Here is a 20,146-nt window from a genome sequence, read left to right on the forward strand (position 1 = left end):
ACAATCTATCTTTATTAAAGAAAAGCAATTTAAAACATCTTTTTACTGAGTAGTGCCAGAACATTGCTGAAAAGAAAGTTAATGCTTTTTCCTTTGAAAGAGACTTGTATAATGTGTGGCTATTGCCATATTAGAGATACTCCTGAGAAATTCTTGGTCAACTAAAATTATTAAAGAGCTAAAGTTGAACATTGACTTGGAAGCAAAGTGAAATATGTCTTCTCGCTTATGTGAATTTTAATGGTAGCCATTGATGGTCTTCTTAATTTCTTCTACCCTAAAAAATAGAAGACATTCTTGAAGGAAAAAGAAAAAGAAGGCTTTGACAGTTAGTGCAAGGAAATTGATGACAGCATAAGCCTGTTTGAGGAAAAAAACATGGGGACTCAAAATCTGTTGGTGGGAGTGTAAATTGACATGAGCCGCTTTGAAGAACAACTTGATAGTTTTCATTAGGATGAAAAATGCTTATATCTTATCATTTAAGAATCCTACTTCTATGTATCTATTACTTAAAAAAACTTAGAATGTGTGCCCAGTGAGGAACTCACAAAGTTGTTCTTTCTGTATAATAGTGAACAACTAGACACCTGAATGTCCATCAGTAGGTTCATTGCTAACTGGACTGAGAAACAGTCATGCTATGGACTAGTGGGCATCAGCTAAAAGTAACAAGGGAAATCTTTGCTGAATGAAAAAAGCGAGTTGCCAAATGATCAGAATGATCATTTAAGTATGATACTATAATTAAAAAAGAGCCTAAGAAGCAGTAATATATATTTTGATAGGCACAGAATTATTCACAAAATCACTTTGAAGTCTAGAATTTTGCTATCCAATATAGTAGCCACTAGCCACAGAAAGCTACTTAAATTTAAATTCATAAAAATGAAAATCCAGTTCCTCAGTTACATTAACCACATTTCAATTACTGCATTGCCATATTTAGCTAGTGGCTACTGTACTGGACAGCAGAAGGCAAGAAAGATAAACACAACTGATAACAGGGTTACCTGTGAGGAGGGTTGGGTTTGAGGATGATGGTCAATTTTAGATTTCTGGGGAACTTCTAAAAATTCTACAAGAGAATAGATTATATATTGTCTGGATAACTTAAAGTAATACATATGCAAAATTGAAAGCATGCCTACAAATAGGATTTCTAAGCAATTTCAAACTTTCAGTGGGTAGATTAAATTAATTTGGACACTAACTTCCTAAAAGCACACACAAAATACGAAAACAAAACATACAAACCATTGCTCCCTTCATCCCTCCCTTTAACAGGGGTCTGCTGAGCACTTACTATATTCCAGAAATTCAAAAAACAGGGTCATGAGGACCTGCTCCGTGGGCTGCTTAGACAATATTTTTCCTTTGTAACTGATTAAATAATTACTGGTTGGCTTTATGCTTATATAATTACAGAACATAAATAGTTCTTCCTAGACTAGAATGTATATTTTATTAGTATAATAAGTATTCATATTTATTTTATTGGAGCTGAAAGACAGTAACTTCAGAAAAAACTCAGGTTGGTGTACATAGTACAGCAATCATTTGAGCATTTTCAGGTCAGAATAACTTCATTGAAAGCACCATAAAGAAAAGTATATACCTGCTTATAAAATTGTGCTGGACTTACTATGGGACTAAGTGTTTCAAGTCAGTGGAAATGCAACCACTTTCTTGATTTACTTTTTAGATAATAGAAAGGTCAGTCACATGTGATGAATCTTGATGTTGAATGTTCTTGACAATACTTTACATAGAGTAAACCCAAGTTCCTTCTAAGTGTAAACAGCAAAAAATGACCCTTGGGTCCCCAGATACATAAAGATCAGCATCCCTTATACTCATAGAACATAGCACACAGTATTTGTCCAATTAAATGCTTTTATATTGATAAAATTAAATCCTGGAAATAGTCTATAAGCCTTAAATAAGACTTATCCTTTAATTTCAATTAATAATGGAGAACCAGACAAAGAGTTTCACCATACTTGCAAGAATTTTTCAACTTCTGTTAAGTCTTTCCTTCTTCATCCTAAAAGTGTAGATCTAACATAGTAAAATCTGCTTTTATAAATGAATCTTTTAAGGTGTATGTGCTTATTAGAAAAAATGGTTTATGATATTGTTAAGCAATAACCATTATTTTCTAAAATCCTTTACTTAGTAAAATATCAGCAACAAATCTAAGCACTGCACAAATGGCTGAGTATAAATTTGAAATGGCATTACCTGGGTACAAGTTAATTGTCATCATTTGCTACTTCAATAGCCATCAATCTCTACTTATTCTAGTACCTGGATACTCATGAAGTGATCCTTGGACCAGCATTAGTTATCACCTGGAAGCTTTGGAAATGCAAAATCTCCAACCCTACTCCAGACGTATTGAATCAGAATCTGTATTTGACATGGTCTCCAGGTGATTCTTAGGTACATTGAAGCTTGAAAAGTGTTTGTCTAGCCATCAGTTGCCTTTGCACATCTCAGCAATGCTGCCATCTAGACCAGTATTTCTCTGACCCCTTAGCCTGCTCACAGCCTTCCAACTCCCATGCCATCGACAGAACTGTACTTTAGACTAAGCCCCAAGCTATCTCATAACCTCTGCTGAAGTTACGCCTTTTACAAGCGGAGATACTCCAGTTGAACGGGAGGGTAGAAGTAGACTCAGAGCAAGAGCATAATAACCTTGATTCAAATAGAAACTGGTACCAGAACAGCACCTGGACTACTCATGGTTCTGCTCCAAGAATTCTGCTTGACTGTGGTTTAGTAGGGGAAAAACAAAAAAATACCAGAACCCCAGCAAGGTTCATATTACCTATCAGCTATGTTCAAGGAAATGTATGTAGTAAGGCCAGGGAAGCGTTCTGGAAATACCCATCTCTGGACATGCTGGAAGGTGAAGATGGATTCAGAGTCAAGCAAGTCTACTTTCAAAAATTACATGAGCATATTAAAAGACTGAGGCATCTTACTTGTTTTAAGGTAAGATAAAGAAAACGTGTTTAATTGTATTCACCCCAGCCCAATTTCTTAAAAATCACAAAATGCTTTTTTTTACTCCATTCAACACTCATTAAAATTGGGCAAAACTAATCTTTGGTGGGACACATCTTGTGAAATGTGAATGCAAGGGTTTCTCTTATTGTGTAAAAGGTGAATTAAGCCCTGAAGTTTTAGAAAATCAGACTTATTATATAACAGTGAATATGCCTGTGTCTGTAGTTTCACCATTTTAGAAGTAAAACAATGCTTTCAATCCAAATATTAAATGAATTTAGGCATTGCTCTCCCACTCTGTCTCCCAAGCTATGACTCAGATATCAGAACAAATTTTGTTACCTAGTTAGGGAAGGAATTTTCCTAAGTTTCAGAGCCATGAAAGCATTAGTAAGGCACCTGGTTAGTAAAACACCCTATTTTTCATCTTTAGTTTCTTTAACATGGAGTATATCTTTTCCAGTTCTCTCTTTAAAGCATTATCTGTGGAACATACCATCACTATATGCAAATGAAAGACCATATATATTGCCTCAGGATGCACTTGATGATGATTTTTCTTAAATGGCAACTGAAGCTTGCTATCAAAGACAGCATCTGTTTTTCTTTTTAAATTATAAAACCTTAGTAAAATTAGAGGACCTTTAACTAGAAAACTCAGTTCCAGAGCAACTGCATGAATTTGTTCAATTTGTGAAATTGAATGCACGGGTTTCTCTTATTGCGTAAAACAAAAAAAATACCAGACATTGAGTGTACAAAAGAACTTGGGTAGATATTCAATCTTTTGCTGTTTTTGTCCACATAATAGACATGTTAATGAACAAAATCCAACATGCAACCCAGCTAATTACAGAATTAGGAATGAAACTCCAGTTTCTATAATGCCTTTGTAAACCATTCCACATAAATGACAATGACTTAGAAGGTTCCTTATAGTTAGGTATGAAAAGTGTTATCCCTAGATACATGATATGCTTATGAGGAATCATTGCCTAAATGTATAAAACTTTAAAAATGCCAGATATAATTATAAACCTGTGAATTATGGACATTTTCAGTTAAATACACTACTTAGTCTCATAGAAACCATATCCAAAAAAAACAGAATAACTGAAACCGATGTTACATGTCAGGGTAGGAGGAAAGGCTTCCCAGTTTTATGCTAATTTAAGAAGGAATTTAAAATCCTTCCCAGGGGCTGGTACAGAGAGTGAAAAAGAGATGAGGAATTGGTATCAAGTTTTGAATAGATGGCTACTGTGTTATATTCCTCTGAGCTCAGGTTGCATGTTGGATTTTGTTCATTAACATGTCTATTATGTGGACAAAAACAGCAAAAGACTGAATTTCTACCCAAGTTCTTTTGTACACTCAGTGTCTGCTGTTTGTAATTCAATGAGCAATTTTGGGGAGTTTAGAGATCTTTTAGTTATGAAGAAATATCTCTCAGAGCCTCAAATAAACCATTGTTAATGGGCATTGATTGGGGTTCGGAAATGTTTTAACTTCAAAAACTGCTAACAGGATTTTTGTAGTGAGATTAGATTTGCACATATATGTGAATTCATTTTGCTAAGAGTACCCCTTTATTACTTTGAATGGCTTTTACTTTTGAATTACAAAGGCAGTATCTGCTAGTGATGACATGCACAGCTCTAGAGTTGGACTATCTGGTTTCAAATTACAACTCTCACTGGGGATGTATAACCTTATGGAAGTTATTTAGCTTTTGTGCCTCAGATTTCTCAACTTTGAAATGAGGGTAACAGTGTCGACCTCAGTAGAGTGGTTGTGATGATCAAATTAAGGGCTGATGCAACAACGTGTTTATGCCTTAGGGCATGTGCGTTTCGCACTTACATCTAGTGACTTTTTCAATCATTATGCTGGGGGATAGATAATCCACTGTAGCATAGCAGGATGCAGGGATTTTTTGTTGGCAAAGTGAAGGCAAAATGCTTGGTTATTCTTCACACTGAAAGAAGACCTAGTAATATAGAAATATTATAATACATTAAAATTTTAGTGGTCATCAAGTCCTATTGTCATTATTGAAGTCTGGCTAATATTTAGAGACAGCATGTTAAGTCTATCATTTTAACAGCAATCAAGAGGAATTCTCTTTTAATATTGGGATTAATTGAATGTATTAGGAGGAAAGGGTCTTATCTAAGTGTTACTGCAGTTTTTTCCTCACAAATAAAATAAACATGCTGTGCTAATGTTGCTAGTGTAAATTGTGCCCTATAAAATGTTGACTTCCTTTCAAATTAAGTGTTGGCTTATTTTCAATAGAGATATTCCTAACATTTAGTTTTAATCTACAAAAAGACCCTCTAATTAGATTTCATTTAGAAAAAATCCATTAATCTTATTAAATTGAGCTTATGAACACATTGTATGCCCAAAATGTAGCTCTAGTATAAATCATGAAAGATGCATTTCTTTTAATAAACCCCAGATGTTTCTTTTTTACGTTCACAGCCTTTTCTGATGATTAATTAGGTGAACCATACTTAATTAGATGGAATATATGATGAATTATGTTAAGAAATGTCCCATCTATTTTTGACTTCCTATTGATTTGATTGCTCTTATATAGCCAATGAACAAATTCTTCTAAGTCTTGTATAATTATCCTTTTTCTATTTTTACACAAATTTATATTGAAATGGAACTGTTGAAATAAAGAGGCTTCAGAAACCTCCTCCTCCAAATTATAGTGCATGTTGTCACCCAGTTAATCTCATTTATATCTCTGTATGTTGTTTGCCTACATCCCAAGTAAATTCTAATTTTTCCATAGGGACGAGTCTAAAATTCTAACATCTCTTATCTCTCCAAGACTACCTAGCTCCCCCAAACTGTCATTTATGTATAATGATATTCTTGAGATGATATAATGATATATATATATTCTTCCACATGTACCTTCATTCAAGGCCTAATTCAAGCCTTGCTTCTTCTGCAGGTTATTTTCTATTGGTCTAGATATATTTTGATCATTCCACTAAACCCTCAAGGTGCCGACTGTTTTCTGTTACTTATTTTGGAGGGGTTGTATATATCTTCTATTTTCAAGTAGATATTTTACTGTTTTTCATCTCTGCTAACCAGCCCACGACATAAAAAAAGTTCACTGATAATGTTGATTTGAAAAGCCCTGTTGTTCCATATTCAGATGTGCTTTTTTTTTAGAGATAGGGATGATTCAATTTTATCGTGAAAATTTATAGTTAAAAGTTCTAAATGAAAATTAATGACAATGAAAATTAAAAAAACAAAACTGTACTTTTTTTTTTTGCAAAGTGGAAAATTACCATAGAGTTGAATTAAAACTCCTTCATATCAAAGGAATACAGACAGATGGATGAAAAAACACTCAGGAATTCCCCCTCAAGCTGCACTTACTTGAATACCATGCCTTTGTAAGAATTTCATGACTCGGCAGGCTTTACAGTTCGTCATGGTGCATGTCCCGAGTGGAGCCAAGGACAGAATTTAGTGTTAACCAGACCAAGATTTCAGGACACTCAGATTTCTACCATTTTTCATAGAAATATACATCACTGATGTAAAATATTAGATCAGCTTTCTTTTTGGTATAGAGTTGAAATAGAGGCCCTAGCCGTGTATAGATAATCAAATCTCAGCTCTGTATTGTTGAACCCCCTAAATGACTTTGAGCAGGTGATAGAACCTCCTAATGCCCTCATCAGTAAAGTAGTGGTAGTGAAATAACACCCTAAAAGAGTTTTTGCAAGAATTAAAAGCAGTAAAATGCTAAATGCCTGGCACATTTATCAGCTAGTTTCTAGTTTCATTTTTGGGGGTGTTTACTCTGTGCCAGGCACTATTCTAAATATTTCACATCACGGGTATTAACACATTTAATCTTTGCAGCATTCTTACCCAATAGCTATTGTAATTATGATTCTATTCCACAGATGAGGAACCAAGGAAATAAAGTAACACAGCTAGTAAGTATTGTAACTGGGATTCAAAACAAGCTTTGGGTTTCAAACACACCCTTTTAACTACTAGACAACATTAATGCCTCCCACTATCAAATCGTTTCCATGGACCACATCCTACAGCAATTTAAAAAGCAGTTTCATTTTAACAAACTAGTTACCTAATTAAAATGGAGTTGGGAGAAGCATACAATGCATTCCATAGTCAAGTATAAATCATTTTAATTTATCCATTCTTTTGAATTAGCCTGCATCATTACTCCCTTTCAATTGTGGGAAACCCAGCCTTGCTTGCTTTTACCTAGACAAGGGTCCACTTTTCAAACCTTGTCCAGAACCTGTGCAAGTCTTATTTCTTATTTGTTTTGCTGCCAGTGAGTAACTAATTAAATACATGTTTTCAAGGATTCTGAATATTCTAAAAAGATAAATTTTGAAAATCTACAGAAAGGTATCTAGACAATTTGTATGAAATTAAGAGATGTGTTACCTGCTGTTCTAGGTGTGGGTGACTTTATCAAAGCATTCTGCCTACTTTCAAAATTCTACTTGTTAAAAACTAAGGCTGTCAGCAGCATCTCACTACACTGATGGACAGTGACTAACGGGGTATGTGGGGGGGACTTGGTGAAGGGGGGAGTCTAGTAAACATAATGTTCCTCATGTAATTGTAGATTAATGATACCAAAGAAAAAATGGAACCAGAAAAAAAAAACAACTAAGGCTGTCAGTGTACTGTGTATTTCAAGATTCTGGCAACTAATTTTAAAGAGATTTTCCTAAAAAAAAAAAAAAGGCAAGTTGTGCAGTGCTCCTGTTAGAAGAATTCTCCTGACCCTCCGTGTTATTACAAAGAAGGTTTATCCAAACCTCACCCACCATTGGATATCTTCAGACTACAATTTGTGCTTTCTAAGGCAGTGATTTCTAAGCATTATGTTCAAACACTGCAGGTTTTTTCAAGAAGGTGGCAAAGAATTGTCAAAACTTTTTTTTTTTAATTTTCAAAATGCAGTATGTGTGTCACATATCATTTGGAAGATTTGAGAAGATAATTGTAGATATTAGAAACTTGAATAAATAATGGTAGGCTATGGGTACCTATAAAGAGGCAGCCAAGTCTGCTTCTACAGTGGATCCTTTAACGTGCCCCAAAGCAATGGGAGATTTGCAGAATGCCTTTGCTCACTTTTGAACCATATTTAAATACAACCCTCAATGAATTTTTAATAGAATATTCTTATATCTTCTATTTTAGTTTAGCTGTGACCACCAACAAAATGCTCAATCTTTCTGAGCAGCCACAAGACATACAATTTATGAGAACTAGCCTGTAAATACTTTACTTCTCTGAAGGTCACTGAAAGCAAGAACTAGAATCACCTGAACTCTGAATTTCCCAGTATGTGGCACATCACTTTTAGTCATATCAGTTCCCTTATTTGGTCACTGAGAATCACTTTTCTCTGCTTACAGCCAGGTATTTAAATATCTCCAGCTACCAGGGTGTCATCTGGGTAGCTGGGCTATACTTTGTCATACCAGTTGTTTTGAACTTTATCTACCTCACTAGATCATAAACTCCCAGAGGACAAGGGACAGCATCAAGCTAATCTTTAAATATCCAAGAGTACTAAATATAGTGCCTAGCCCAAAATAAATGCCCACAGATGTTTGTTCAATTTAACTAAGTCCTTAGATTGTGTGGGAAAGTTTTCTCTTTCTTTTTTTTTCTTTTTCTGCCGTGTTAGTTTACTGCCTATTGTTGTCTCCCACCCCCAAATTGTATCTGTTAACTGGTTTTGTTTTTAGAAACCTGAACAGGTTTTGTATTGACTAACTGTTGGGCTGTTTCCGTCAGTGGGGAACAAAACTTGCTTACTTCTTTATTGCATCTATACTTCCAGTTCCTGACCCGAGAGTGCACTCCTTTCTTACCTCACTTTCTGTTCATTTTTGATCATCCCCCTATTCATGCTTTACTGAATCTCAGCCTTTCCTTATCCCTTATGCATACCATATTCATTATATTTTTCTGCACTTGATAATATGACTTTTTAGGTGTTCTGATTTAATTTCCTTAGCATTGTCCAATCCCTTAACTTAGAAACACAGCAAACCTTTTTCATATAGCTCCTAATGCAGTTGGCAGACTGTCTGCCTATTTTACAGAAATTAGCAGCTCATTTAAATGATTTTATGTATTTATATACGTATTTTTAAACTAAGGGACTTGCCACTTAATGTTTAACAGTGTTGAAACCTTTTGTACGGGTGAAAAAATTCTTTAGTAATAATGATATTTGAATAATAAAAAAATAAGTTATAATTTAGCAATATTGAATAATAATAAGATTTGACTACTTGCACAACAGATTTGCAGGTGAAGTCATGGCACACATATTTTGTTAAATTGTTATAGGTACATTGATTGGTGACTCCGAGTTTCTGTGAGTATAGCCTAAGAGTATCTATCCTGTTTTGTAACAGCTTAAAGGCAAGGAATTGACACTTAAGGTTGAACCACCAGGGAAGGAGATGAGAGTCATTCTTTGAATTGATCTGGTGGTAAACACAGAAACCAAAATAGTAAAAAATAATTAAATCAGACTATTCCATTCTCAATTTTATCTGGATACGTTTTCTAACTCCTTTTTAAATTACTGTGTTTTTAAAAAATGAAAAATATTCTTAGATCCTGAGAAATGTGATTTGATTGTAGCATCACTAGACTGCTAGGGACAGCTCTATTCAAAGGTTTGGATTCCCTTCCAGTCCAGTTCCAGTGTTTGTATGTGTGGTGTCCATATAATGAGAATTAACAGTTTTACCACTTACTAACTTCAATTGTGACTGTAAAAAAATTTTTGTCTTCTAGCAAACTAAATGGGCAAGAAATAATTTCTTTACCCCTTTGAATAAGTTTGTTGAGGCTATATTGATCACAAATGAAAATCTGACATTAAAAGATAAAGATATAAAAGCTAAATTTATGTTATTCTTTTATAAATACATAAAAATATATATGCCATAAGCAATAATTCAAACTTTAAAACCATTTTTAACTACTCTTATGAAAATTATCTGCCCTGTTGGGGAATCATCAGTTTAAATACAAAGAGATAACAAATGCCATGTGTGGATGTAAATAGTGTTCTGTGCTTTGAAAGGGCCATAATTAGCAAGGTTGTACAACACAACAGCAACCTACTGTGTTCCATATATAGTGTTATGAAAGCTTTTGTTTGGTTTCTGGCCAGAGAGAAAGGGGGGCAGGTGGAGAAGAGTCTATTTTACTCTTTTGGGATTTGTTTTACAAGGTGCATCAGATTGAGTTTAGCGAAGCAGTGAAATATTTCTCCTTATCTAGCTACTGAGTGTTTATTCTTCCCATATAAAAACCAAAGGACTAGCAATTTTCTTTTATGAATGTGGACTGAAGAGAGGTATATAGCCCTTGCAGGAGAGGAAGTCAAGTTCAAAGTTTTTCTTTCCTTCGGATTCAGGAATAAGCAAATGGAAAGACCTGCCAAACAACTGAGCAGCGGGGATCCGATGGTTAAGCCCTCCCCCCAGGACTTTTATGTACATAAGCCGCAGTCACTGGAGCAGCTGCGGCGCATTAGTTCCAACAGTTTAGCAGGCTGCTTTGTAGCGCTGACAAAAGCGTGCTAGTGGCTTCCCTCCATCTTCCCTTGCCTCGCGAGCTCGGCAGTGATCTTTGGCGGCGGCTCGCAGAGGAGGGTGACGTTCAGCAGGCTTCCGCCGAGGAGCGCGCTCGCCTCGTCTGCGTCCCGCGCGCCTCCCGGAGAGACTGAGGCAGGCGGCGGAGCAGCTGACGGCCGCTGGCGCGACCCGCGTCCCGACCTTCCCCGCGCTGCGAGCGAGGGAGTCCCTGGGAGGAGGCCAGGCAACCACGTTGCCCTGGATCGTTGCCAACTGTACAAAGTTGACGGGGAAGATGGCCCAGCAAACGACAAGCCCGGACACCTTAGCAGTACCTGAAGTGGATAATCCGCATTGCCCAAACCCCTGGCTGAATGAGGATCTTGTGAAATCCTTGCGGGAAAACCTGTTGCAGCACGAGAAGTCCAAGACCGCAAGGAAATCGGTTTCTCCCAAGCTTTCTCCAGTGATTTCTCCGAGAAATTCCCCGAGGCTCCTGCGCAGGATGCTTCTCAGTAGCAACATCCCCAAACAGCGGCGTTTCACAGTGGCACATACGTGGTAAGGTTTGCACAGCTGCTCGGAAATGGTGGCTGTTCCCCCAGCGAGGTTTTTGCGCTCCCGCCTTTTACTTTCCCCGCGGGAAGGGAGGACCATCTGCCCCTCACCTGTGGTTTATGGGAAGTAATCTACCTTAACAATAAATCCCACAGTTTTCCAAGTCAGGGCCAGGGATCCTTGAGATTGGTATTCCCTGAGGTGGGTGGTTCTCAGAGTTCAATTCCTATTGCGAGTTCCTACAAGCAAGTTGGATTCCAGATGTCAAATAACAATGCAGTTTTACTCCCATAGTGATGTGGTGGCATTTCTTTGATTTCTTAAGCTATCCTGTCAGCCTCTGCAATAGCCTAGGAAAGGAGAGGAAGAAAATCATAAATTTGCTTTCTTTTCTGCATGATCCCCAGTTGAACAGAGATTTTGTGTGTGTGTGTGTGTGTGTGTGTGTGTGTGTGTGTGTGTGTGTGTTTCATGGTGTATCCTGTAACACTCCTCCATACTGATTTTAGTGTATTTGCATGCCTTTCCAAAGGAAAGAGGAAGGGCTAGGAATTCTGTGCAAAAAGTTGCAGGCTCATACATGGTGATTATATTGTGTTCTTTGCATTTGTATTCTTTGAATATTTTGTCAGTATTTTTATTTTCTTTATAATGAGTGACTTTGTTTTATGCAAAATGCTTCCAAGTATTTTTCTGGACAATTCTTGGTATTTCTGTGGTCCTGTAAAAACAAATATTGTAGTAAATCATTGTGAGAGCTTATTATAGTGTTTTCTGCCTGAGAAGAGGCAGTCTAGCCTATGACCAGAGACAGAGGGGTCTGTGATGCACGCTTGGTTAATTTTAGGTAGTACACGTGCTGTACACAAACTCCACATTTTGGTAAAATGAATGTCAATTGTGATAAAGGAAGCAGGCATAACAAAAATAATGAACATGCTAATTGAGAAACTGAATGACTTGTGTACGGTTTTTCCATAGGAAACCATAGAGTATGCCAGGAATGGAAACAAACAAAAATACACAAAGCAGAAACAAGACTTCTAGGAAAGAAGCAGCAAGAGGTAAAATCAGAATCTAAGCTAGCAAATGGCATCCCCAGGGATGCACTAATGTCGTAGATGAAAGAGATGATGAAAGAATTAAAAGGCATGTCCTGTCCAAAGGAACAGATGTTTCTGACCTCAAAAATTTTAATTCTAAATAACCAGATTTCTGAATAGGGAAGTGTTCTTATTTCCCTAAGATTTTAATAGATGCTATTTCTAAGTTTTGTTAGATAAAATGCTAAGAGGCATAAGAAAAACATTGAATTTTTCAGCTTTCCAAAGAAATTCTATAATAATAATCACTTCTCTCTCAGAGGAAGATATTGTTGAAAAAATTTGTCAGAAATAAACAGGGACTGAAAGGCATAGATCAACACTGCAGATGCTCTGAGGGGGAGGGATGGCTTAAGATTGAGCAGGAAAGCTGCTTGAGTTCAGAGTCAGGCAGGCCCAGAATTTTGGTATCCGATGTCCCTTTTGGTTGAGATGCTTCTTACAATTATAGTTCCTACATTTGTACCCATTGTTGAATGTGTAAGCTTCAACTCAGCTGCTTGATTTCAATCTGAGTGAAGCCACCGAGAGTTCATCTGAAGGTTATCTGAACTCTTTGGACATGTTGAGATGTAAGGAAGGCAGGAAATCTGATGAAAACAGTCTTTCTTTTAAAATTTCTGGCACTTCCTTTTCTGGTGCTGTTTGGACAAACTCCTAACAGCACAATATCTGCCAATATTTCATTTTGGTGTGTCAAGTCTCAGCCAGATCAGAGAGACATCAAAAGAGCCATGGAAATGAAAAATAAGGACGGTGATACTGATTGTCAGTAACTTAGGAGTGAACAGTACCCCTCATGTGCTAAAAGTATCCAGGGAGGGAGCTGGAAAGAGCACCTCACATTTTCCATGTTGGTTCAGTGAGCCACAGGACTTTCATAATATCCACAGGCATCTTTTAACAAATATCATCCTATCTGTGCTTTCATAACTTGGGCTAGCACTATGCAAATTATATATATATATATATATAAAATTTGATTTTTGTTTCATATATATACAGTGTTTTGCTATCTAAACTGCTACTTCTACTAACACACTCAAATCTTGTGGTCCTCCTAGATTAGGTGACCACCATATAAATACATATTCTGTGTGTTCCTGCCTTTGAAATGTTGATTCCTGCACCTAATATTCCCTTTCATTGGATATGCATATACGTTTAACACCTACTGAGTCCAAAGTGTTTAATTTGTACCTACTGAACACAAAGTTGAACAAGAGCTTGTCATTAGTTTCAAATTATCCTGTAGTTGAAAAAATAAATCATATTGGAAGGCATCTGCTTTTGCTAGGTAATCATGTTGCTCTAAAACTTACTCTCCAAATCTCAGTGGATTGACATTGTAAATGGTTATTTTTTGCTTGTATTCCTTTAGGGAAGGGGAGGTAGCCAGCTCTGGGGTTCTTCAGGGACCTGAGGTCCTACAATTTTGGAGTTCCACTATTTGTAACCCATGACCTCAAGGTTGCCAGGCTCAGCGGAATCAGGGGGAAAGTACATGGAAGATGGCATGTGTGCATTCTTATGAGCCAGGCCCAGAAATACACACATCACTTACACTAATATTCCCTGGCTAGAACTCATTTCTACAGCCATATCTAATTGCAGAACAGGCTGGGAAACATATCTTTGCTCTGTTCCCAGGAATAAAATAAACTAGATCTGGTGAACAGCTAGCCCGTCACAGTTACAGTATGTTAATGACTACCTGGTTCACCCTCTATACCAAAATTGAATTTATAGAATAACATCTGTAATGACCAGTCCTTTAACATCTTTGCATGCCTCCTGGATAGGATCATGCAGAGCAATTCTGTTTTTTGACAATTCTATTGATTGGGAAGTCCTTGCTAATGAACAATTGGAAGTTTTCTTCCTTGTAACTCTCATCTGTGTGTCCAGGATCTGCCTTGAAAACCCCACAGCTTGAACCTCTTCTGTCCTCTATAATATAATAGTCTTTAAGTTAAGAGGCTTGGAGTAACCCAGAGAGCCAGGACCTTGTTCTATTACTCTTGGTATACCTGTTAATCAGATTTTTAGTGTTAGCATACTTAAAAAAAATTCTTCTCTTTCCTTAACTAAGCATCCTAAGTTATGTCACTTTTATATGATGTATCTTGATCCTGGTTGTTCTTATCCAGACTTCATTTGGATTTTCATGACCCATTTAAAGAGTAGCATACTGAGTTGGCACAATATTCCAGGTGCTGTGTGACTCATACAGACAGCACCTAAGCAAAAGCCAGACTACTTAAGTTTAAATTCTGACTTCCCAGTTATTAGTTGTGTAATTTTGAGGAAGTTACTTAACCTATTCCTCAGTTTCCCTGTTCCCCAATTTCCTGGGAATAGTAATAGTATCCTTAAAGTCAGTGTTGTGCTGTTATTTGTTACAGTTGTGTGTACATTACAGTGCTGTACAGGGATAGACATTTAATGAGTGTCATTAGGAGCTAATATTTTCCTTAATATCACTGTATGTCCATTTTTCTAGCCATGGTCTACCTGGATTTTTAGGATCATATTTAAGTTTTAGACAATTACCCTGTCAGTTTGTGGACGTATTGGACTAAAAACATATATGAAAGGAGACCAAGAGTTCAAAGGAATCAAGAATATATACCAGTTTCATGACTACAGGGAAGGAGAGGGCAGAGGGGGCTATTTCCAAGGCAGAAAGATAGGGCTTGGTGCCTCTTCGCTGCCTACTCCTTTTCCACATCTTTCAAATCCCTCTTTTCCTGAGAGCTTCCTTCCATTCCCCCACCTGGAAATAATCTGTTGCTTCTTCAAAATTTATAGCACATCTTACTTCTGCTCTTCCTTCAGTGCTTATTAGTAACCAGTTACTAATAGTAAGTTATTGGTAACTATATCACTATCTAATGTTCATTGAACATTGGTGTGTTGTCTGGTGCCGTATGTTAAATGAGAACCTACTTGTTTTTCAATAGAACCTTGGCAGCTGGCATGTTGGGTGCGGCCAGTTGGTCAAATCTTTAGCCATGTAATGTGGTGATCATAGACAGGACTCTGCTTTCATCTGAGTAGGAGATTCCTTCTAACATAGGCAGGTGCTCCAAGGTCAGTGGAATCTCTGGTTAAGAAAATGGAACTTGCAGTGAAGTTTATCTCAGGAAAAAATATTTTTTAGGTTATCCCCTCAGTTTACATGGTTATTCTGTGCACTGAATGAAAGTGTTCTAGAGTATGTGTAAGTGAAATTAGTCTTAAGATTTTTGTAGGTGAGATGGTGTCCAAGTAATACTGAAATGTCTTACAGTTTCTGTGTAGCTTATGTGTTTTTAATTACATTTCCAAAGGTAGAAGAAGCATTTGGTAAAATCCTTAAACAACAATATACATTCTTTAAGTAGATTTTTGAAAGGTCTCTTTCAGGAGACTTTTAGGGAATCTTAGAGATTTTTTAGGGAGCTAAATAAGTGGTTTTGTCTATTAAACTGCATGTTTATTATAGATTTCTCTTTACTAGACATTGACCTTAGACATAAAAATGCCTATGCTTAAATGTTTGCTTTCTTGAGACTTTTTTTTCAGCAAGTGTAGTTTTATGGTTAAGAGAGAAGAATACTATAAATTTTCAAGCTATGGAAGGCAGAAGAAAGCTTTTATCACCTATAAAGGAGAAATTCAGCCATTTAGAGAGTTTGTAGAAAACACACACACACACACACACACAGGTGTGCAAAGCCATTATTTAGTGATTCTGTTTGAGAACTCTTTCTGCCTTCTTCCATCTCTCCTCTGTTTGCCCTGCTTAACTTTAAGGTTAGCTTTTCACTGTTGCTTATGGTGAGGAGACCCAGAAAAGGGCATTACTGGTGCTCTCCTGGGAGCCCAGAGGTAGGCTGTGGGTATAGTGTGATACCAGAAGGTGGGGAGGAAGTTTCCAGGGGATATTATCCGGGGTGCACAACAGGAAGTAGTGCTGGCATGTTGGGTGGGGCCAATTGGTCAAATCTTTAGCTGTATCCCCAGTGTAATTGCTGTGTGTCTTCAGCCAGAATCTTGGCAGCACCTCAAGTCGAGGATGTCAGTAGCTTTTGAAAAGCATCATTGGTCTTTCCTAAAATCAGAAGACCTCAGAAAGACATTCCTCTTAAAGAACTTGTCAATTGCCTTGTAATATTTAAGAAATTAAAAAGATGAAAATGTGACCATTAGGAAAAATGAAGAAAACACTGAAATAACCTGGGAGTTTATTATGCATGTGTACTTCTTGTGACCTTTGACATTTGTTTTAAAGGAAAAACCTATATCTATATAAAGGTGTGTCTATACCAGCTGAAGCCAATGTTACTAGTGGTGAAAACAGTTCTAGGCAAAAATGCAGTCCTCCTTGTAAACTTGGTAGAAATGTTCAATGAGTAGAACACAAAAAATTGAATCTCAAAGTGCATTAATCTTTAAATCATAACTTTAATTGTAGAAGTTATTTTGTAAATAAATTTCTTTATAAATAACAAGCTGCTCTGAGGTTATGAAAGTAAACGAGCTTCAGCACCTTTTTTCCCCCTTAGACAGGAAGACCCCAAAATGATACGAAAAGGAGCAGTTTCAGGAAGAACATTATCACCAGTGTAGGAAAATTATGTCATTGTTTCTTAGTGGTTTTGCTTTTGAAAAAAATAGTGTTTTCAAAACTGTGATTAAGTTAGTGTAGTTAAAACCATGCATTTCCATTGCTACTGGCCATTTGATATTGACCTTATTAATTTAACCTTTTTGAATTGTAGACTTTCTATTCATAAGTCATATGGTCATAAAGGCATTTGATATGTATAAGTAAAGAACTAATTAAATTTACAAAACAAACTATAGTGCATTTAGTATAAGTAATTAAAAAGTTACAACTTGCTATTGTGAGTGAGGTGGGTGCCACATGGGTAAAAACAGGAGACAAAATTCTTTAAAAATTCTGTGACTCGTAAAAAAGATGCAGGGCCTTAAGAATGAAAGTAATAGTGCTGTTTACTCTAGGACACAATCTGGAATGCATGATTTGGGGTAGGAAATGTGGAAATCTTAGAAAATAATAGGAATTCTAATTTAAAATATTATTTGGCTGTTATCTTCAATTATATACCATTTTAACATATGAATATCTTCTATATATACAAAATAGAAGAAAATCATTTCATGTTCAATTTTAAGGACATAAATGTGCTCTGGTTATTTCAGATGAAATAGCTATTCTCTTTATGAGATCTTGAGTTGATACGAGAAGAAGAATTATTTGTTTCATTTTGGAATAAAATCTTTAGGTTCCTGATAACCTAGTTTTATGAACTTAGATTTATTATAATGTAGCCATTAATGATTTAGCTCCTGCTGTGGGCCAGGTGCTTCATGAAGGGTTATGCACATTAAACCCTTCAGAATAAAGGTTGAATTTAAAAATTATTAGCTATATTTTACATATGCAGATACTGAGGTACAGAAAAAACTGTGATAGAACCAAGATCATTGATCTCTACAGCTATGAAATTAGTTGAGTTAAAACTTGAACCCAGGTCTGCCTAATGCTTCGTCCTGTATTCTATGACCTTTGCCTCCATTTGGGCCAAGAGTCACATTCATATTTATTAGCCTACCTTGCATGTGTATCAAGGCTAAAGGAATGAATGTACAATGATTTTACAAAATGGTTGTTAGTTAGCAGGATAGGTACAGAACACATTCTCCCCTTTGTTTAGAAAATGAAGTGTGCTTGTTGAGACATGTGACTTGTATGAATGTAGACATCTTTTTTTCTGATTAAAATATGTGTATGTATAAGAGAAATATAATCTCTGGTAAAGAAGGGTTTCAGGGTCAATAGAGAACATTCTGACTCAGAGTAATTTTTAAAATAAGTCTGACATAAAAACAAAACCAATCAAGATAATGTTATTTTCAATGATTCAGAGAAAAAAGGCATGAAAGGCTTGAGCTCTAAAGAGAAAGATCAAGTCAGAAATCTATTAAGGTTTGATTCCAGAAAAGCCAGCTGGAAATGATGGTCTGCAGGCTCAAGTCACTAAGCAACAGAGCAGCAAACTGCATGGTAACCAGAGCTGGCCTGACTCACAGGCTGGCTGCGAATGACCTGGTGGCTAGATAGAAGTACCAAAGCCCATCTTACCTCAAAACAATCTCTTTCATCTGCCAGCCTTTATGCCAAACCCCTCCATTATGGAGTAGTCTCTTGGACTTAACAAGACATCCACTTTTAGAATGGAAATATCTCAGTGACCAGAAGTAAATTCTATCCATTTTTCTTCTTTAAAATGGCAATTCTGAGATTGTTTTTTTTGGATCAATAGATCATAAAACAAAGTAAGGTTTAGTGAGAGGAAAGAGAGTGAAAACATTGGAATTAGTGGCTTGAGTTTGAGTTTTCATGAACAAATATGTACAAGGCCAAATTGCATGACTTAATTTGGTTAGATCTACCCTGGAACTCAGAGAGCACAGTGTTGCGATTTAATTTAGCACTTCTGTCTTATGCTGTCTTCTATTCCATGTGTATGTTTTCACTGTGTGCTGGATGGTAAGTTCCTAAAATGTAGGAACCTCCACATGCACCCTCCCTTGTATGCCCTGTGAAGGCTAAATGCCAGCAGTATAATATGCATTTAGTAAATATGTGTTGTTTGATTGAGAAACATTTCTTCTGTTGCTGTACCTCTTACACTGAACCCCCGCCCACCCCTCCGACCCCCGGGGAAGATCTGTGTTCTTCCAGCCTGGAAGTCCTGGTGAAGTTGTATTTGATTGCCATAGTGGAAAGAAATTTCAGACTCAATAATTAACCATGTGTATGGACTTTGTCACCATGACTTTGTGTGTATGTAGACACATGCACATGTGTGTGTGTGTCTTCTGGATTTACACACAGCTAGACTAATATAAATTGATTGTAGTTTGGGTGAATGAATCAACATATGATAGCGTCACAAATTTGTCAAATATGTGAATTTTAATAATATTTAGTTTATACTTTAAAAATAATTTATGCCTGTTGTATTTCTGGAAAAATAACATAGGTAAATCTATTTATGATTTGTAGGAAATTACTGAGTAACTAGCTTGGTAAATTGTGATGACTAATCCTTATCTCTTAGAATTTATAATGGTTAAATTATACACCAAGACTTAAATTTATAAAAGAAATGTCAAGATTTTGAGGAGAAACTTGAAGGAAAAAAAAACCTTCAATATTTCCTTTTTTAGTTTGGAAAAATTTGACAGAAACTAAGCACCTAAGTATATACTTAGAATAACTAAAATTGTATAATAGAAAACCTTTTTGAAGAGAGTTAGCATAGAAATGTTATTTTAATGTAAATATTTTGTCCATAGTTCCATCTCTCTCCGTTTTTATATTCTGGTAATTTCGAATCAACCAATTTCCTTTCTGTTACCCCTTATGAGATAGCCCTCTGATCAAATTAGCTATTATTAAAATAAAGAAAGTGGATTCCTTTGTAGGGTATATATGTATTTTTTAATTTTTTTATGTAGCTGATTTGACATTTATATTTTTAATGCCGAGAGTATTGTTGATTATTTGGAATAAACAGCTCTCTGACTAGTAAGATTGCTTGAATTACCATTTCTGCTTTACTTTCTTTAGATTTATAATATTTGTTTTACTTTGATTTATTCTGTGCGGTGTGATTTTTTTTTATGACTTTTTATTGAGTGAGTGCCAAATAGAACAAAGTATGATTTATGATTTGCAATAACTAAAACATACATGGATTGGAGGCTGATGACGCACAAGGTGGAACAGTGTCTCTCCTTTGATAG

General features: G+C 36.2%; 1 protein-coding gene across 7 annotated transcripts in view; it reads left to right on the forward strand.

Moving 5' to 3' along the window:
• Positions 1-20,146, forward strand: part of PDE4D (phosphodiesterase 4D) — a 1,476,836-nt gene that overhangs the window by 728,962 nt on the left and 727,728 nt on the right. The window contains exon 1 of one of the 7 annotated variants that reach the window (XM_037022277.2): positions 10,444-11,222. The exons of the other annotated variants lie outside the window; for them this stretch is intronic. Coding sequence (XP_036878172.1) covers positions 10,957-11,222 — 266 coding nt within the window. The 5' untranslated portion in view covers positions 10,444-10,956. Of the gene's footprint in view, positions 1-10,443; positions 11,223-20,146 lie in introns of those variants that run through there. 7 annotated transcript variants of the gene reach the window in all.

This window comes from Manis javanica, chromosome 1, assembly GCF_040802235.1.
Source record: "Manis javanica isolate MJ-LG chromosome 1, MJ_LKY, whole genome shotgun sequence".
NCBI lineage: Eukaryota > Metazoa > Chordata > Mammalia > Pholidota > Manidae > Manis > Manis javanica.